The sequence below is a fragment of the Sinocyclocheilus rhinocerous genome, unplaced genomic scaffold (assembly GCF_001515625.1).
Source record: "Sinocyclocheilus rhinocerous isolate Xijiao unplaced genomic scaffold, SAMN03320098_v1.1 scaffold818, whole genome shotgun sequence".
NCBI classification, from domain to species: Eukaryota; Metazoa; Chordata; class Actinopteri; order Cypriniformes; family Cyprinidae; genus Sinocyclocheilus; species Sinocyclocheilus rhinocerous.
Genome location: NW_015664989.1, coordinates 1,386,764 through 1,409,333, shown reverse-complemented (window position 1 = coordinate 1,409,333; position 22,570 = coordinate 1,386,764). Strand labels below are relative to the sequence as shown.

Sequence of the window (22,570 nt, the reverse complement as noted above, 5' to 3'; positions counted from 1 at the left end):
TATAACATTCATAGAATTTTACACCCCTGTAAAAAATATTTGCTAATATTAGAGACAAAACTGACACAAAATGCATTCTATTTGCTTTAAAATATTTCAATTGTTATTATTATTATTATTAACAAATATTATATAAAATATTATATAATATTAATAGTATGTTACACCCCTGCTACATTTAATATTAATATTATAATTTAAACATTTATCTGATTAAATGTAAAAAGAACAAATATCTGCCAATTGCATAAATGTACTGTATATGTATCATCTTGTTTCAATAGAAAATACATCAGCACAAGAAAGAAACCTGCACTCATCAAGACATGAGGTCTTCAAGTTCACCTGCCAAAGTTAGAAATACATATGTATAATTAGTGCAAATAAAGCAGGTACAAACATAAACAGAAAAGCATGTGATTATTTCCAACATGTGTAGGACATGGAGCCTCTATTTAGACACTAAGAGTCTTGATGACCCATTTATTATTCTAATTTGGATTCTGTAATTATTCTCTGCCTCTTTCTCACCAGCAAACACAGTAGGATGTAAAAATAGCAGACGGGGCAGGAGAGCAGCTGACGTCATCTGCCATCTTTGAGAAGATGCTTTGAGTAGCTGCTCTTTTTTCCCCTGTGAAACGCTCTCAAATACTAGCTATCCGTCCTCCCACCAGTCTTTTCTATTCATAACATTACAGAGGCAGATAAACACACACACACAGGCCAAGCTGGTGGGACGTGCTCTTGATTTGCCACCCACAGACTTTCCTCTCAGACTACCATTAAGTTCTCTGAGCCGTCGTTGCTCTAAAACCGCTCATTATTATTATTATTATTATGTGTGTGAGAGAGAGAAACAGCGGCTACAGGACGAGCATTACATCTGTAAGTGACCAGTGACGCATCCCAGCTGCTCATTTTCTACACTGGAAGCGTCGTTTTGATGCTAGATTTCAGCAACGGTACAATGAAAATAAAATCCTATTCTAATTTCAAATTCACAATCGATTCCAATACATTTTGATGTGATGCATTTTAATTAGATTGCGCTGTTTTATTGGTATATGTGTATATGCAGATTAAATCTATATTTATACTTCATCCACCATCTTTAACATATTTTTTTTCCACTGAGGGTGCTGCACTGTAAAAAATTATTTTTTGAAGTTGTAAACAAAACAAAGATTACTGAAGCATGTTTTACGAGAAGATACTATGTCAGTCTTTCTACTTCAAAATGTCACATTTAATTCAATGTGTGACTTCTTGTTGTTGTTATTATTATTATTATTATTTGTGAATATTACTAGCAATTTCTGAGTGAAAACTGCTTCAAAGAAAATGCTATACCAATTTTTTTTTTCAGTGTATCATCCAAAAGCTCGCCAAGGCTGCATTTATTTAATTACAAAAATACAGTAAAAATGGTAATATTGTGAACTATTTTTATAATTTAAAATGTTTTCTGTGTGAAAAATTGTAACATGTAAATATTCCTGTGATCAAAGCTGAATTTTCAGCATCATTACTCCAGTCTTCAGAGTCACATGATTCTTCAGAAATCATTCTAATATGCTGATTTGCTGCTCGAGAAACATTTCTGATTATTATCAATGTTGAAAACAGTTGTGCTGCTTCATATTTTTGTGGAAACCTTTTTTCAGGGTTATTTGATGAATAGAAAGTTCAAAAGAACAGCATTTATTTGAAACCGAAGTCTTTTGTAACATTATAAATGTCTTTACTGTCAATTTTGACAATTTAATGCATCCTTAAAATATTAATTCCTATTCCTTTTAACATTTCTATTAATAAAAAAACTTTTAAACGCTCATGCATTAGAATTTGGTGCAAATCGGTAAATTGCATAACAAATAAAAATAATTGCAATAAACAAAATCACACATATGATATTCGTAAATAAAAAATGTTTCAAAAAAATAAATATATATTTTTTGTTTAAATTCTGTTTTGTCTTAGTATGTACGGTTTTAACCTTCTAGCTCCTCCTTCTCCAGTCCAGCTTTAAGCATGGAGCGAGTGCCTCCTCTGTCCACCACAGCCTCCTCATCATTCCTCTGTGTGTAGAGAGAGAGAGAGAGAGAGAGAGAGAGACACAGAGAGAGAATTTGAATTTTGAAAAAAGATTTTATTAAAATTTTTCACATAAAACACTTTTTCAACAAGTCAACATTTACCATTTTACATTTACCTTTTAATACCACAAGGAAAACAAAAACAAAACAAATCCCTTTTTTACATTAGTAAAAGAGAAAAAAATATTTTTCCATCAATAACAGAGCACAGAGCCTCATTCTACACCATTTCATTTCAAATGTAAAAACGTCATCCATGGATGTATAAAAATGAAAATCAATAAGTATTCTGGATTTTACGGTGGCTAAAAACAGTATTAATATCTTGATCTACACCCAGTTCTATCTCTACTTTTCTACTCATATAGATTGCTAATTTTGCTTGACCTATAATAAAATTTAAACACTGACAAATAAACCTCTTTCTTCTAACATATCTAAAACCAGCAATAAATACTTTTATAGAAAAAGATTCATTAAAACTATCAAATAAATTATGTAATAACCCAAACATCCTTTCTAGTCTAAAACAATCCATATACGCATGAAAAACAGTTTCTCTCTTAAAACAAAAAGGGCACTCTGCAGTAACATCAGAATTTAAAACTGAAATAAAAGCATTAACTGCTAACACACCATGTAAACACAGAGAGAGAGAGAGAGAGACACACAGAGAGAGAGAGAGAGAGAGATGTCAGTAAGAAGGTCTGTATCTGAGTGACAGGTGAAATGAATGCGTCTCACTGACAGATGCATTTGTCCCGGACGTCATACAGAGACAGATACTGACCCCACACACACTCATCTGACGCTTGCTGTCCTGAGACCGTGAAGCCGAGTGGAGAATGAACTAGTTTTTAACATTTTCTGAAGATAATGTGAGTGCATGTTTCCGAGAAAATCTCCAAATCTTCTCCATATATTAATATTGTTACATGTTACATTTATTAGAAATCTAATTATTAACTATTTATTAAACAAATCTCACTACACAGCAATATTATAAAATAGGCAACATTTCTTATTTTCATTTAGTTTAACTTGTTCTAAAAATAACACACTAAAATAACTATAAAATGTATAAAAACATAACAAAATGACTAAAACTATAACTGAAATTAAAACGAAAACAAAGTATAAAAATAAAAAAATCTAAATATTAATATTAATAAAAACTATAATATTATCTCAATGATACTAAAATAACACTGATAATGTTATAGTCCATGAAACAATAATATAATAATATTTATATAAACAAATATATAATATTAATAGTATGTCACAACCTATGTAACATTAACATTAATATTAATATTAAAGAGAAAAGAATTGTATTTAAAATGTACATTCTAGTTACTTTAAAAATATATATTTTTGGATGACTGATAAAATATGGGTGGTTGCTAGGACATTGCTATACAGTTGCTAAGCTCCATACAGGTTAGGAATGCCATAAGAGTGAGCACTGCTTTAAAAATGAACTAAAATTCCCATGCATATGCATGGCTTGAGGTCACTGCTGTATTTTCATCCAGTTCCTCAATGTATTGTTCTATTTTCTACGAGAATGAAAGTGCAATCCAACTACAAGACAGTTACCATGGTTACTAATGTAGCCAACAGCGGCAGCAGACTCATGTTCGTCAACAAAGACAATTTTTCATATTGAAAGCTTCACCACAACTTGACAGTGAAATTTACCCTTACTTTCTCTTTAAAAGAAAAAAGACAGCGCTAGACAGGTATCGGTGACAATATGAGCAGTTTTTAAAACTGGACAAATGGTAGTTTTGAGGACATTAATATGCACAAACATTAGTATGTAGAATATACACAATAAAAATGCATATTAATATGTATACCTTTTGCATGGGAAATTATAGTGATTTAATATTTAAAAGACATTACTAACATGAAATAGGCCAAAACTGTGAATTATTGTTTTTTTTAATAAATTTTTAACAATAGAATATGATCAATAAATAATTTTCTATTGTTTAAAGCCATATCTAACACCATAAAATGCATGAACCGATAAAATGCACAACAATGCTTAGGGAATGGAAGCAAATTTAAAAAGTATTTTATGGAAGAATTCTCTTCTGCTCACCAAGGCTGAAAAAAAAAACAGTAAAATTGTGAAATATTATTACCATTTAAAATAACTGTTTTCTATTGTAATCTATTGTAAAATGTAATTTATTCCTGTGATGCAAAGCTGAATTTTCAGCATCATTACTCCAGTCTTCAGTGTCACATGATCCTTCAGAAATCATTCTAATATTCTGATTCTTTGATGAAAAGAAAGTTAAAAAAAAACATTTATTGAAAACTTTTCTAACATCATGAATATCTGAACTGTCACTTAATTAAATGGATCCCTGCAGAATAAAAGTATTAATTTCTTAAAAAAAAAATTTTTTATCATGCTAACCCCAAAATTTTGAACGGTAGTGTATAAATGACAATATGCAAGTTGATCTCATTAAATGCATCTACCAAATGCATCACTGTAAAAGGTCAAAATCAAACAGCTTTTCTTCAATTAATCAATCAATGTTGGTTGTGATTCACATCATTTCTTAATGAAAGAAAAGTTGTGCATTTCATAGAAGACATCTACGTACAGTATAAGAGTTATAATGTGAATATTTAAGGCAGGTTTTAAATATAGCAAACTTCAATTCATTCACTGGTATCTTATTTATATTTCATAATATATAATATATATTTCTAGAATACAATTACTACTCATCGCTCAGCTTCAGCACAAAACAAATTAGTGTCATAATGAGCTCTTGAGGGAATCTTTAATTAGTGCAAAAGAATGGCTGCTAGTTTAATAAACAGGGTTAACGCAGTTTCTATTCGAGATTCCCTTCATGTCAGTGCATAATGAATGCAGGCTGGATTTGTGCATTTGTCCTCAACAGACAGCATTACTGACCAGCTGCTAATCGCAACAAGCTGGTGTTTTAGCGCCTCATTACTGAGAAACACGCAGCATTAAAACAGATGGTGCCGAGCCAAGATCAACCTTCAGAGCAATTACATAAGAGCAGAAATACAGTCTTACCAAAAAACATACAATACTACTGTTGCACACATACACGCAAACTATTTAAAACTATGCTAGAATAGTAATATTCAATATATCTCAACATTTACACTATCGTTTAAAAGGTTGAGGTCAGTACGATGATTTTTTTTTTTAAAGAAGTTAAAACTTTTATTCCGCAAGGATGCATTATCAAAAGTGAAAGTAAAGGCATTTAGAATGTTACAAAATATTTCTATTTCAAATAAATGCTGTTTTTTTTTTCTTTAATTACATTTATTAAAGTATCCTGAAAAAGATAATAAATAAGGGGTTCCACAAAAATATTGGTCAGCAGCACAATGGTTTTCAACATTGATATTAATCAGAAATTATTCTTGAGCAGCAAATCAGCATATTAGAATGATTCTGAAGATCACGTGACACTGAAGACTGGAGTAATGATGCTGAAAATTCAGCTTTGCATCACAGGAATAAATTACATTTTACAATAGATTACAATAGAAAACTGTTATTTTAAATGGTAATAATATTTAGCTATTTTTACTGTATTTTTTGATCAAACAAATGTAGTCTTGGTGAGCAGAAGAGGCTTCTTTCAAAAACATTTAAAAAAAAATTCCGACCTGTAGTGTATGAATTTTCTCGGAATTACTTGAATAAACTTGATTCGAAATGTTTAATACAGTATTAAAAATCAAGGCACAAAATTACATTTCATAATTTTTATTTATATGCATCAATAGTATATTGATATATTTCACATATATTTCACCTGGTCTGACAGCAGCTCACTAATATCCATCCTAAATGTCAAAACTAGCAGCTAAAAGTCACGCTCCTCAGTGCCTTCAGGTAACACAGTATATGTGTGTGTGTGTGTGTGTGTATGAGTGAGTGTGTGTGTGGGTGTATGGCCAGTGGACGGTAGCAACAGTATCTCACACACACGAGAACTCACGCTTCACACCCACACATTGACGTACTGAAGGAAAAAACCCAAGGGCACCTCCTTGACGACTGACTGACTGTGTGTGTGTGTGTGTGTGTGTGTGTGTGTGTGTGTGTGTCACACGCATGTGTGAGAGTGTAATTGTGTGTAATTCCTGTGAATTTATGTAAATGTGTGTAAATGAGCTCAGAGCTGCAACTTTGATGAGAATCAGACTCACTTACAGCACAATCATCCTAATAAATGCTCTTCTGTTTGTGCCTAAATGTTGGTCTGTGGTTAGCACTGTTTAAAGAGACGTTCAAATTTTGTTCTACAACATAAATTACAAATAAAAAATCCTGGCATAGTTTATTATTAAGAGTGTGCACATATTTTGTTTTACTTCAATAATCATATTTTCTAAATGACTATACATTGCTTGGAATCAGCATGAATCTGTTTATTGTAAAAACAACTCAATATAATCTGTTAAAAAGATGAACATGGTCTAAATATGGCTAGCTGTGGAAAAAGCAAGACTGAATGAGTTAAAATGATTGAGATTGAAACAAATAGAATAAATTGATTATACTGATATGATATTGATATTGATAAATGTACACATACAGTATATATATACAGCAAGCTGCAAAATAACTACTGCATCCTGTAGCTTATTGCTTAACTAACCACTATAAACAATTATCTTGATTTCTTTAAAATGGCATAAGGTTCTTTCTCTCACACACACACACACACAAGGCGTTCATTCAGATGAGTGCCTTTTGCCCTGCCTAAAATATGAATAGCATGTAATCTGCATGAGGTCTAATCTCTTTATCCTGAATCCTCTCTTCTTATGACCAAACCGCCACACACTCTCCTTCTGTGTGGATCCACACACATCCTACACTGTAATCCTGTAAAGAGACGACACACTACACACACTCGCAGGTTCATGTGAGAGAACAAAACGGACACAAGCCTCAATGCACTAAAATAAAAAATGAGGTCTCTTTAAAGCTGAAGTGCATCATTTCTGCACCACCAGCATCACCAAACTAAATGGCAAAAATAATGACACTGCCCATCTGCCATTGGTCAAGCAAATAGATAGTCCCGCCCCAAACTCACACCAGATGCTCAAACAAACAGATCAATGTTTTAAAGGTGTCACAGGGTCACAATATTTAAATTTTTTTGAGGATGAAATACAGAACTGAAATACAAGGAAGTATTTTCAAATTCCTCAAAAACTCTAAGCTTTAATATCTCAATTACAAACAGAAATGAGATAACACAGAGAGGAAAAATAGATCTGTGCTAAAGTCTCCAAAGTCTCAGATGTGAAAAAGCCCAAAGTGCACATAAAAGTGAGAAATCTCAATATGATGTATGACATCAAACATTTCTCATCCAATACTTGCAAGTTCTGAATTGCTATCCACATTTATTTTATACAGTAGCTCTATATTCTTACAATAGGACAACTTTTGTGTTTAGTTTTATTCTTACTAATAAATTGTAGTGGGAATACACTACCGTTCAAAATGTTGGGGTTGGTAAGTTTTTTTAAAGAGGTCTTTTTTTGAAAGAAGTCTCTTAGGCTCACCAAGGCTACATTTGTTTGATCAAAAAAAAAAAACAGTAAAAATAGCTAAATATTATTATCATTTAAAATAACAGGTTTCTATTGTAATCTATTTTAAAATGCAATTTATTCCTGTGATGCAAAGCTGAATTTTCAGCATCATTACTCCAGCCTTCAGTGTCACACGATCCTTCAGAAATCATTCTAATATGCTGATTTACTGCTCAAGAAATGATAACAGAAAAAAGAAATTACAATAATCATTTCTGATTATTATCAAAGTTGAAAAAAGTTGTGCCGTTTCCCTTTTTTTCAGGATTATTTGATAAATAAAAACTTTCAAAAGAACAGCATTTATTTGAAATATAAATCTTTAGTAACATTATAAATGTTTTCACTGTCACTTTTGATGAATTTAATGCATCCTTGCTGAATAAAAGTATTAACTTCTTTCAACAACAACAACAAAATCTTACTAACCACACAGTTTTGAAGGATAGTGTATTTAATACAAAGTTAAAACTTGAAGGATTCATAACTCTCCATTAAACACCCCTGAGCTATGACAGAACAGCCTCTGAGCAATAAAACGTGGGTGTCTCATAAAGCTGGTCTGTGCGACAGCTATAAATAGCGGCTGTATGTTCTGCATCCAGTAGTCAATACACATCTCAGATGGGCTGACTGTTCCAAGCACAAAAAATAAGCACATTCTTGTCAGATCAATAAACCGTGCAGATTCCATGTCACCGACCCAATACTTCAGGATGCCTGCACACCAATGATCAATGCTGCAACCCTGCAAAGTCATGTTTACAAGGTACAGGCTGTTACAAAGAACACTTCTGGAAGGCACTTTTCACTTCAGTGTCTTTGCAAGGACATTCAGTTTTATTTGAATGTCCAGCAAACCAGCTAACAACGATTTGTTCTAAAAATGTTTTGCTAATGTTCACAACACATTACATTATGAAAACATTCTGAGTGTTCTCTGAATGTTCAAAACATAAGTTGTTTGTTTGTTTATTTATTTATTTTGCAAATGTAACCAAATGTTAAATTGTATCATTTGCCAAACAGTATGGGAAAGTTACTTTTCCAATCAGAGCACACCTCGCTTTTTCAGACCGATGAGCTTTGTAAAAATCGACGCGTTTCAGAAAGGCGGGGCATAGAGAAGAAACAGTAATGTACAGTATGTGGAAAATAATGTGTTTTTTGAACCTTAAACCGCATAAACACATTTCATTACACCAAATACACAAAATAATGTTCTTTTTAGCAACATCATATGACCCCTTTAATGTTACTGGAAGAACGTTTGTTCATAACTTCAGAGTGTTGGGAGAACTAGACATACAGTTCATGAGCAGAATTGTAGATTTTACTTCGCTATTTGTCAGAGAAACCCTCTTATAAACAGCACGTAAAAACAAATAAAACTGTGATCGCCCAGTTAACATGTCAGTCAGACAGGCGTCTCAGTTTTTGGCCAGATGAAGCTGCAAAGTGTACGAGACTGATAGTCACTGTCTTGTTTTTCATCACTATTCTCTTGTGGAACAGATAGATTCCAGCTGGCTGAAAGAGACTGCTTTGGTATAATTTTAGAAGAAAAGTATCTGAAAAAATAACACTTGAATAATTTCAGCTCTTGTTTTCTCAGTATACAGCTCCATTATTACTGAATATAATCTCACTTTTGTGGAAATTTCCAAAGAACAAGAATTTAGGATTTCCCCCAAAATAAAAGAAAGAGCAATCAGCTTAATTTTAATGCTGTTTACTTACAGAAAATGGACACAAATTGACATGAAATCCTCTTAGCCACAGGAAAAAATACTTTTGTGCACTTAAACCTCGTGAAAGGATAAACTCACAGAAGATAGAAAGGTTCTGGGCAAAGTAACATGCAACACTGACCTGCCAAAACACAGCATAGACTTTACTACATGCTTGACCCAAAGCATGCTGGGATACAAGAGTGGCATCTATCTATCTATCTATCTATCTATCTATATATATATATATTTCTGTCAATATGGGGTGCTGTGTGTACATTAATGAGGGAAAAAAAATTAACTTAAATGATTTTAGCAAATGGCTGCAATATAACAAAGAGTGAAAAATTTAAGGGGGTCTGAATACTTTCCGTACCCACTGTATATACACACACACACACACACACACACACATATATATATGAAGTCAATTATGCTCACCAAAGCTGCAACAATAGAGTAAAAACAGTAATATTGTAAAATATTATTACAATTTTAAATAACTATTTTCTATTTGAATATATTTTAAAGTGCAATTTCTGTGATTTAAAGCTGAATTTTAAGCATCATTCATCCTGTCTTCAGTGTCACATGATCCTTCAGAAATCTTTCTAATATGCTGATTTTCTGCTCAAGAAATATTTCTGATTATTATCAGTGTAAAAAACAGTTGTGCTATTTTTTATGATGGTGACACTGAGGTTATGTGACCGTGATGTAGTTCTTTTATAGCCTTCGTTTAACTTCTTACTTCTGCCGATTGCATTTAGGCTTCAAAATTCAAATTGTGTTCATTTGTTAAGATTATCGTGATGAACCAAACGTGTAAGAATCACAAACTTATGTTGGTCACAGAGGTTATTTTCTGCAAAAAGCTGAAAATTTTTTAATGCTATTTTTAATGCAAAAGCCGATGGAAAAATCCTACTGGGTTTTTGTTGAGGGAACCAGGGTGATGCAAACTTATGGGTTGACCTACAAAAATACGCCTTGTAGATGCATGCAGTGTTGAGTTACAATTTGACCAAAAAAGAAGCTATTTTAGACAATTCTTCACTTTCAGAAATATGTCTATGATACCATCAAATTTGCATTTTATATTTACATTTATTCACTTTTTATCCAAAGCAACAATATAAAATGTTGCTTATAGACTATAAATTGACTGAAGAATGCTTTTTGAGGACACAGGTGCCTGCAGCTGCAATGCATCATGGGTTTCCAAAAAAAGTCCACCCTGATCAAAGATATTTGGAAAAATTTCTGGGGTTTTTTGTCCACACAATGAAAGTCAATGGGGTCCAATGTTATTTGGACCCCAACATTCCTCAAAACATGTTCCACAAAATAAAGAAACTCATACAGGTTTGGACTGTCATGAAGGTGAGTAAATGATGACTTTTCATTTTTGAGTGAACTATCTTTTTAAAGCAGTATGAGAGCGGGGAGATTAGCGAACGTCCCGTGATGGTTCACATTGATTTAATTGGATGAAGCAGATAATCATATTGAGCATCCTCAATATGGCAGATGGAGGAGAATATCACTATCAACTGCAGCACAGCAAATCCATACAGGGCAGTTCAGTGCAGTAAATGCTGTAGCGGCCCATAGATGAGCCAAAGGCCCTTTCAAGGAAAGCATTCAAGGGCCGTATTTGCTACATATTTGGGACGTATTCCGACTTATTCCACCATATTGCGCGTTGCTGTATTTCTCAAGTAATATGAGTGCACCATCTTTGTATAGCTAAAGTCTTTGGATGAGCTCCTCAACTACATGACACAGTGTTAACTATAGGTGAATATGCACATAGTTAGCTGTTTGACATGAAATACGCAGAGTTCTTGAATAACTGATAAAAGCTCTGTTCCAAAACCTGAAAAATACATCCTGCTCTTCACAAACCATGATGCATTGTGACAAGCTTTTAGCTATGCAAGGCTGATTTTGATACATGCTATGAAATAAATATACGCAAGTATCATCATTGCAAAACAGGATATTTGCATATTTACAATATTACAATATTTTCTAACTTTATTTCTACTTTGTCTAACTACAACTAATGTCATGCCAGAATAAAAGTTGAACAGAATCTTGCTGAGCAAGAAAGTTCAATTCAATTCACGTTTATTTGTATAGCGCTTTTCACGATAAAAAATCGTCGCAAAGCAGCTTCACAGAAAATTAAAGTTTCTACATTATATTTAGGAGTAGCTTATCAGTGGTGATAGTTAAAGTTAGTTAAACTGTCATTTAAAAATGTTTACAGCTGGCTACATAAATAACCAACCTGATCTCACCAGAAAACATAACTATTTCACAATGTGAATCATATAAAAATGTACATATTTGCATATTTACAATATTACAATATTTTCTAACTTTATTTCTACTTTGTCTAACTACAACTAATGTCATGCCAGAATAAAAGTTGAACAGAATCTTGCTGAGCAAGAAAGTTCAATTCAATTCACGTTTATTTGTATAGCGCTTTTCACGATAAAAAATCGTCGCAAAGCAGCTTCACAGAAAATTAAAGTTTCTACATTATATTTAGGAGTAGCTTATCAGTGGTGATAGTTAAAGTTAGTTAAACTGTCATTTAAAAATGTTTATAGCTGGCTACATAAATAACCAACCTGATCTCACCAGAAAACATAACTATTTCACAATGTGAATCATATAAAAACGTACGATTTCTAGAAAAAAAAGTAAGCATGAAGTCCCGCTCCTAACCCCACCCCTAAGTATAACCGCCACTGGAGCGTGAGCAGATTGTATGAAATGAGATCATACAAATTCATAAGAATTAGCAACCAATTAGCCGAAATGTAAAATAGTTATGCATTGCCATGAGACTGTGTTGAAATAACACATCAGATTTAATGGCACAGACATTTGAAGGAAACTAAACCATAAAAAAAAAAAAAAATGTGTTAACTAAAATAAAATAAAATATAAAAATGTTATTATTTTATTTTATTTCGGCTCATTCCCAAGGCAAAATTTTTCATTTTCATTTAGTTAAACTTACAAAAATAACTAAAACTAAATCAACTAAATTTAATAAATAAATAATAATAAGTACTATAGAGACAAAAACTAATAAAAATAAAACACACAACAAAATTACTAAAACTTGAACTAAAATTTAAGTGAAAACACAAAGTCAAAATAAAGTCAAAACGTTATCAAAATTATAATAGTATACCAGTAATACTAAAATAACACTGGTATCGACCAAATATTCGTAAATTATTTCTTTTTGATTCAACAGAACCATTTTAACCTATACTGTCAGCAATGATTATACATATATTTTTAGTTAGCATTTCTTTCATTAGTATGTCATCTAAGAATTTTTTGTCACTGAGCTTGTTGCAGTGCATTATGGGATTGTCTTCTCTGCAAAGCAAATATTTAACCAAAAGAAGACTTCTTAAAACATTTTGGAATAATTCCTTAAAATGCTGTCTGAGTAGGAACTACACTCTCAGGAAAAAAAGGTACAAGGCTGTCAATGGGATGGTACCCTAAGGTACAAAAGCTAAAAGGTACGTCTTTGTACCTTATTTAGCCCTAAATGGTACATATTACTTCTTTAAAAGTACATATTAGTACCTAAGGTGTGCATATTTGTACCTTTGAAAGGATACCATCCCAGTGACAGTTTTGTACTTTTATTTCTCATAGTCCTAGAAAGAAGGCGAGGGATGAAGCAGGACAGTGTCAGAGATCTGTGCTGGATTTATGGGAGGTCTTGGCCGACATCTGCAGCCCGTAACCTGCTTCTTACACTGTAGCAGTGGAGGCTTCCTGCACCCCTCCTCCACAGCACTAACCTCGCATCTGATCAATGACATTCAGCCTGCAGAAAACATGCTGCATCCTCTGCATTACACAGACTACATCACCCACAATTCTGTAGTGCACTACTGCAGTTTGCACTATTGCACTCAGTTCACACAAAGCGCAAAAACAGCTCATTTTAATTCTCTAAAACATGCATATTATCTGACAATATTACCGGTAATAGTGCAATAATACAATCAAGGGCCTCATAAAAATGCACGCATTTACTAAATCCTAGAGCTTTGCAGTGTTTGCATGCAGCAGATGCCACTAAAACCTGAACTAGAGTAAAACCAGCATCCCGCTCGTACCTGAGAGTCCAGTCGGCTGTAAAGGTCCAAATTCTGCATATCTCTGGTGTTTTTCTTTCCAGCTCCAGAATAAGTCAGGACCGTTTCACCTCATGCAGCATGCGCTTCAACTGATGTACAACTTGAGCGCATGCACGCACACACACACACACACACACTCATGAATGCACACACACACACACACACTCATGAATGCACACACACACACACACAGCAATTACAGCAGTGACATAAGCAGTGTCTCTCTCATACAAACGTACACTGTCTTTATCTCATTCTGTCTCTCTCTCTCTCTCTCTCTCTCTCTCTCTCTCATAGGGAGGAACTGCTTCGCATCCCGGTGTTGCACCAGTGTATTCTGCCCGCCTCCTCCCCAGAGGCATGCTGGGAGTGGACTGCTGACCTATCAGAAGAGGCCTGACCTTGTTCTCTCTCTTGCTTTATACTCACGGTTCTCACCAATGAGGTCTAATATACCTGCTAGCATTTCCATTCATCTCTGAGGCAGTTCTTGGCATGTGTGTGACTCTCTGGAAGAACTATTTAAGCCAATCACCCCAATCAGACAAAATATGATTTATCAGTCTCAATAAACAGGAACACAATGTCATGAAAACATTGAATGACTGATTGACCCTTCATTAGTGACTATCCTGTGCTGTGACATCACAGACAGCAGACAGGATAAAATATAAGTCTATTTCATGATTTTAGGAGACTCCAATATACACACAAAAAACACATCTTGAGAGACCTAAAGTATTCATTGCGTGATGAAGCCTATTAGAATGCAGTTAGAATGCCCTTATAATTCAAGTTATGAAAGCAAAATATCCCTGTATGGGTTTTTGTTTTTTATATTTTTTAGACATGATATAGTTAAATAATATCACACAAGCAAGAGTGCTATTTTCCCGAATATCAGCGGGTGAGCACGAATGTGATATGGATTTTTTACAACAGTTGAACAAACAAGATGTTAATATTGAGTGAGTCGTTTGAATCAATGATTCAGTGATTCACTCATTAAGACAGGGACTTGTCGCCACCTACTGGTGGTTTTAGTGTCATTTTTATTTATCCATGACAGGCCTAAAACAGCAAAGGTACCAGCACAAAAACACACTCAGAAAAATAACATTTAATTATCGTTATCAACAAAATCAGAAAAAAACTGAGATATAATTTTTTATCAATATTATTGTTCATACAGTATGTTTAAGGTCTGTAAGAATTGTCTATGTTTTTGAAAGCAGTCTCTTAAAGCCTGTTCACATAAATAAAGATAACTATAAAGGTAACTATATTAGTATGTGTGTGTGTGTGTGTGTGTGTGTGTGTGTGTGTGTGTGCGTGTGTGTGTGTGTGTGTGTACGTGTGTGCGCGTGTGTGTGTGTGTGTGTGTGTGTGTGTGTGTGTGTGTGTGTGATTGTTTGTATTACCATATTACCGTTCAAAAGTTTTTGAAAAGAAACATTTGAAAAAATCTTACCAAAAGAAGTCTTACCAAAACTGCATCATTTTGATCAAAAATATATATAGTAACAGTATTACTGTTTTACTGTATTTTTGATCAAAATGATGCAGTTTGATGAACTTGAAGTATACATACACAATTGAAAGTTTGTCATTTATAAGCCAATTTGGATAGAAGCATATGCTAAAGTTTGAATTTCGGGGCGGATATATATATATATATTATGCTAAAGTTTGAATTTCGGGGCGGATATATATATATATATATTACGCTAAAGTTTGAATTTTTTGAAATTCAAACTTTAGCATATGCTTCTATCCAAACTGGCTTATAAATGACAAACTTTCAATTGTGTATGTATACTTCAAGTTCATCAAATGTTGACTAGTAATAAACCTGTATTTCATTCAATTTAAACAATCATTCAGTGTAATTAAAATGAACTTTTTTAACTAACATTCATGCACAATTTGCTGTTCTGTTGGAATGAATTGTGAGTCAAGTCAAGGATTCTTATTTGTGTGACATTCAAAGTTTCTTCTTTTGTAGAGATCATCAAATCTGTCACACAGGCTGTGTTTTTGTCTTCAAAACCAGCAAGAAATGTGATCAAATATGATGCAGGGAACTTGAGACAAGTTAAACTTTTAACATGATGTTAAAATGGTCTTGGAACAGAGCTAACGAAAAGAATCAATTCTGAAAAATGATTCGCTACAAATGTGTCGCTTGAATAAGTTTTACTACATACAGTAAGAACAACATCTAGCTTATAAAGCATATGTACAAAATTGAGTTTCCGTGGCTGTTCCAGCTCCAAAATTTGTAAAATTCCCTACTATCCTGTATGAAAATCAATTCTCTGAAAACTGTTCATCCTTCACCTTTGTCTGCCCCTGTCTGACGAGAGTACAGGCGTTCGCTTGTGTAACACAGATTCAGCACAAATATAGAAGCAGATCAAATGCTCTCAGACAAGAGCAGATTCGATTTAAGTGTCGGTGCGGCGCATTTCACTGATCTTTTGCTGCTTTGCATCAGGGATTTTCCTCATTTCAAAAATGTGCTGTCTTCCAAAACAATACATAAATGATTCATTTCAAGAACATAACCCCCAAAAAGCCAATGCAACTCATCTAATAATGCTGCATTGTAAGTTCAGAGGAGAATGGTTTGAAAACATGCTATAAATCTCTGATACGCAGCTAGATTACTGTAACTATGCACCATTCCGCTGACATTTCAAGGTCATTTCTGACTAAAATCCTGCAGAAATGAGCATGTGTTGAGTAGTGTTCAATTTGACAGATGACAGATTTATAACATCTGTGACCTTTTGGTGTCTCGAAGGTTCAGTGCTGCAGAATGCATGAAAAAAAATGCTATGAGGAAGAAACTGCTGCAGTAGGAGTTTAAGCATACTGTGATTTTAAGTTGTGACTGGCTGTAGATTTGAATAGCAGTGAATTGTCCTTCCTCAGTCATGCTGATTAGATTGAATAATGTCAGATGCATTGAAAATTATTTACGCTGACAAGTTCTGGAACAGCATTCCTGGACCTTCGGATCAAAATAATACTTCAAGTTCATCAAATGTTGACTAGTAATAAACCTGTATTTCATTCAATTTAAACAATCATTCAGTGTAATTAAAATGAACTTTTTTAACTAACATTCATGCACAATTTGCTGTTCTGTTGGAATGAATTGTGAGTCAAGTCAAGGATTCTTATTTGTGTGACATTCAAAGTTTCTTCTTTTGTAGAGATCATCAAATCTGTCACACAGGCTGTGTTTTTGTCTTCAAAACCAGCAAGAAATGTGATCAAATATGATGCAGGGAACTTGAGACAAGTTAAACTTTTAACATGATGTTAAAATGGTCTTGGAACAGAGCTAACGAAAAGAATCAATTCTGAAAAATGATTCGCTACAAATGTGTCGCTTGAATAAGTTTTACTACATACAGTAAGAACAACATCTAGCTTATAAAGCATATGTACAAAATTGAGTTTCCGTGGCTGTTCCAGCTCCAAAATTTGTAAAATTCCCTACTATCCTGTATGAAAATCAATTCTCTGAAAACTGTTCATCCTTCACCTTTGTCTGCCCCTGTCTGACGAGAGTACAGGCGTTCGCTTGTGTAACACAGATTCAGCACAAATATAGAAGCAGATCAAACGCTCTCAGACAAGAGCAGATTCGATTTAAGTGTCGGTGCGGCGCATTTCACTGATCTTTTGCTGCTTTGCATCAGGGATTTTCCTCATTTCAAAAATGTGCTGTCTTCCAAAACAATACATAAATGATTCATTTCAAGAACATAACCCCCAAAAAGCCAATGCAACTCATCTAATAATGCTGCATTGTAAGTTCAGAGGAGAATGGTTTGAAAACATGCTATAAATCTCTGATACGCAGCTAGATTACTGTAACTATGCACCATTCCGCTGACATTTCAAGGTCATTTCTGACTAAAATCCTGCAGAAATGAGCATGTGTTGAGTAGTGTTCAATTTGACAGATGACAGATTTATAACATCTGTGACCTTTTGGTGTCTCGAAGGTTCAGTGCTGCAGAATGCATGAAAAAAAATGCTATGAGGAAGAAACTGCTGCAGTAGGAGTTTAAGCATACTGTGATTTTAAGTTGTGACTGGCTGTAGATTTGAATAGCAGTGAATTGTCCTTCCTCAGTCATGCTGATTAGATTGAATAATGTCAGATGCATTGAAAATTATTTACGCTGACAAGTTCTGGAACAGCATTCCTGGACCTTCGGATCAAAATATATTGGCAGTTTCTTTGTCAATCCAATCCATCCATGTATGCTGCAGTCCGGTTTGTGACAAGATTCTGGCATTATATCAACCATCATAAAATATGTGTGTATTAAACATATCGACTCACCACACTTTGTCTTTCAGGAGAGGTGACCACCTGCAAAATACAAATATTTACAGATCAAATTCATGTCGTGTTTTGACTCACTATACTAATTACTCTTCATTAATTAGCACACTACAGCATTCACACATATTCAGGACTTCTTCACAATTTTCTGATTTGTGTCAGTGCAGTATTTATTCATTTTTACAGTATGCAATAGGGCTGCACTATTTTGGGGAAAATCTAATTGTGATTTTTCAACAAAAAAAAAATAAAAAATTAATAATAATAGTAACATTTTAAACTTAATGTAATATTATGATTTCTAATGCAACAATTATTTTTATTATTAATAACAATAAATATAGTAATATGTCTTGCTGTTTTTGTCAATAAATTTTAATAATACTTATTTTTATTATTATTATTATTATTATTATTATTTTGATAATAATAATTATTATTATTATTTAACATTTTGACGATAATAATAAGAATAAGAATAATGACTATTTGACTATTTGACTAATGACTATCAAAATTACTAGATAAACAATAGTAAGAAATATTACTACTTTAGTAGTAATAAGCTGCTCAAATGAACACAGTACTGCGCTTTACTCTGAAACACACAGTGCATAAATTTATTTATTAGAGCACCGTTTTTTTGCCATATTGTGATTTCAGGTTTTACTTTTATTATTATTATTATTATTATTATTTTATTATTTTGAATTATTATTATTATTTAACATTTTGACGATAATAATAAGAATAAAAGAATAAGAATAATGACTATTTGACTAATGACTATCAAAATTACTAGATAAACAACAGTAAGAAATATTACTACTTTAGTAGTAATAAGCTGCTCAAATGAACACAGTGCTGCGCTTTACTCTGAAACACACAGTGTATAAATTTATTTATTAGAGCACCGTTTTTTTGCCATATTGTGATTTCAGGTTTTACTTTAATTAATTGTGCAACCCTACTATGCATTATTTTTTTACTTATTATTTTTAAGGAAAAACACAGTATTGTGCTAGTTTGAGGGTTTTTTGAAGATAGAACCCATACCATTGGTGATCTACATTAACTTTACTCTTAACAACCATTGTGAATCTGACCATTCTTGCCAACTGGTGTTTTCAGTTCATTCTCTAAGGCAGCTTAGTCACAGGCTTGCAATTGTGGGATTGACAGCAGAGCACAGCAAGTCGTGAGAGCGTCAGAAATTTGTGAAATGCTGAACTTTATGCAAAAAGCACAGGCAAACTCTGTTGACATCTGTCAAATGCATTTCAAAATCCGAAAAAGGGATGCAAATGCGTTTAATTCAGATTTAAAATGCAGTTTGCATGCTTTCATTGCAGCTAAACTGTGGCTGGGTTTACAAAAGCATATTAAATTACCATATAGTCATTTAATAAACCATATAGTTTGAGCATTCACTGAAAGGCAATCACACTGTTGCATATTTACAGGCACTAAAACTGCGCATATCTGGCATTTCGGGTGGCACTGAGTGAATTTCTACTGGCTCTAATTTTATTTTACCCCCTAAAAGGGAGAACAAGTTTAACAGAGGAGGTGCCAGGACATCTTCCCTTTCAAACACAATAATCCTAGATATCCAAAGAGCACCAATTAGTTTGAAAAACAACCTCAGAAGCCTTGCATACATGCTTAATCTCTGCTAAAGGCCATTACATGAGCATCTCTAGCGGATTATCCAAAGTATTGCGAGAAGACTTAGGATGCATTTTTATTCTACTATTCATTCATATCAGTGCATTCATATTGAGATTACAAGCTCCAGACTACTACAACCAATTAGTCTAAACAATATGCTTAATTGGATCTCAACTATCATCGTCTTGGAAGCGATTTAAAATGCAGTTTGCATGCTTTCATTGCAGCTAAACTGTGGCTGGGTTTACAAAAGCATATTAAATTACCATATAGTCATTTAATAAACCATATAGTTTGAGCATTCACTGAAAGGCAATCACACTGTTGCATATTTACAGGCACTAAAACTGCGCATATCTGGCATTTCGGGTGGCACTGAGTGAATTTCTACTGGCTCTAATTTTATTTTACCCCCTAAAAGAGAGAACAAGTTTAACAGAGGAGGTGCCAGGACATCTTCCCTTTCAAACACAATAATCCTAGCTATCCAAAGAGCACCAATTAGTTTGAAAAATTGACATAATGCAAGTCTCTGTACTGCTCAATGTTTATTTTCCATTAAGCAATAATAAGCAGCTTTGTTCATCTGCTCGGGACTCACGCTGAGTGGAAAATGTGTTTCAGTGTAATCTGAATAATAAAGCTTAGCTTTGTCTTAGCAGAGAGCTTTGCAAAAGCCATCGTTATATTGTCCTGTGATACGTGAGAGAGGAAACCTTTGAAAGAACTTCTACACGCTCTGTGTTCATGCGCTAATCTTTAACAAGTGGTGCTTTAACTGTAGATATATCTGTGGTTTAGACATATACAGCTTAAAATGCAATAATTGTGTAAAGTTCAGCAATTATGAAATGAGTTCAACAAATACAGTAAATAAAAGCCATTTAATAAAAAGTAACAAAATACTTTTAAATACCTTAAATACACATCTTCATCACATTTTTTAAAGATATTTCATGACCTTTTAAATCATGAATATCATTATTTTAATGTCTTACTCCATTTAACATTTGAACTAACCTTGCCATGTCAGAAAAAGGTCAATATATATTAAAGATATTTTAATGAAAATGACTGACCTTAACACATAATCATAAGGGTCTACAGGGGTCCTTTCTATGATGTCATTTCCTGTTTTATGCCTTTGTCACATGCCCCAATAAATAATATTTTTATATTTAAAATAAAAAAAATTATATTTATATTAAAATATTTGAAAATGTTATATATTATCAAATATTTAATAATATTTTACATTTAGATAAAATAGTTTTACTGCTTTTTGGCTTTATCAGATAATTCTAAAAAAAATCACAATAATAAACTACTTAAATTACTGTTACACCACTTACAACCTTTGTTGAAAACATATATACATAAACATATATAACATTTTATATATATTTTTGAACAGTTTAATAGATCCAGACAGAAAAAGCATCACGTCACAAATCCTTAAATGACACATGCTGTAACTGAACAGCATCACACATATGACTGATACCTCAGATAATCTTAATTACACATGTGCTAAAGTGCTTTAAACACAAACCTACTCAGAACTGTTTTAAGGGTCATTCAAAAGCTGCTTTTCTGCCAACACTGGATCAATAATGAAAAGAAACGTTCTGAGGTGATTAGAGGTGCTTGCTTGAATGATTAAACGTATACATTATGCATGTTCTGGTGTGAAAAGTACAAGTCTCCAACCATAGGTGGAGCGTGACTTGGGGCAAAAATGGCACTAAATTGGACAAAAATGCCCCTGCACAAATAAATTAAATCTATTACGTCTGTTGCTAACAAAGTGAATATGAATAGACAGTGTCGATTGCGGCATTAAATTAAGATCTACTCATGTTGCACCGTATTTCATTTTTGGCGTTTTTACAGTGTTGCGCATTTGAACCAATCACACACAATTCTGTTGAGCTTAGGAATGCAATGGCCAATCAGAGGCGTTCAGATGAGTCATCGTTCAAACTCATCAGTTTTGTTGAGAGCGCGCGCATTCGTGACTGAATTCCAGACTCTTGCGAATTCTCTCATCATAAACAACAAAGCGCAGATGTACATACAATGTAAGTAAGAGATTCATTTCACAGTAGGGCTGTCCAAAAAAATTTCGAATATTCGTCGAATTAAATAAAATCCACATTCGAATGCAAAAACGTTGCATTCTAATTTAAGGTCTGCGTCAGCCGTCAGGCAGCCTTATCAGTGGCGCACGAGATGCGATGACGATGTATGTGTCATTGATTGCATTTGAATGCTTTTGTTAGCCTATCCAGTTGAACCCACTAGATGTGGCGCTGCTACGTTGTTCATTCAATATATTGCGGAAAACAAGAGCATCAGTGTGGAGAAGATGTTGTTTACGTCAAAACTGAAACCAAGCTGTTCATCCAGAACGCATATTTATCACATTTTCTAAAGGGACATCTATCAGCGTTGCACTCGCGTCTCGCAGAAAGCGGCATGTTTAGAAAGCCATGTAAAATTAATGCAAGTTCAACTTTTAAAAAACATGTCTAAAGACGTTATGGCGGTTTTTCCCCCATCCCACTGTATCTCATGTTTTTAAATGAAGTAAGTAGCTTACTCTTTGTGATTGGTTTTCGGTCCTTTGTATTAAACTATACATACATGCATGGTGCTGTTTTTTTTTCTAATTGTTTAAGCAACTTTATTAATTATATATGGTTTATATACATTATTTTAAACATTATGCACTTTTTTTCAAAGATAGTCGTGTTATTTTATTACGCTTTGAAGAAACATGCATAATATTTTGCTCGATGCGCCCTCTTGTGGCCTCAGGAGAGAAGCCAAAAGCTTTCCCCCCCCCTAACTGAAATTATGCCTCTTAAATTC

General features: G+C 33.5%; 1 protein-coding gene across 4 annotated transcripts in view; it reads right to left on the bottom strand.

Moving 5' to 3' along the window:
- LOC107730592 (sodium-driven chloride bicarbonate exchanger-like) overlaps positions 1 to 22,570 on the bottom strand; it is a 63,089-nt gene that overhangs the window by 37,030 nt on the left and 3,489 nt on the right. For 3 of the 4 annotated variants that reach the window (XM_016541451.1, XM_016541454.1, XM_016541452.1), the window contains exons 2-3: positions 18,023 to 18,052; positions 2,000 to 2,081 (exon numbers count right to left, since the gene is read on the bottom strand). In XM_016541451.1, the coding sequence (XP_016396937.1) occupies positions 2,000 to 2,081; positions 18,023 to 18,052 (112 nt within the window). Of the gene's footprint in view, positions 1 to 1,999; positions 2,082 to 13,635; positions 13,704 to 18,022; positions 18,053 to 22,570 lie in introns of those variants that run through there. The other variant, XM_016541453.1, reaches the window with a different exon arrangement.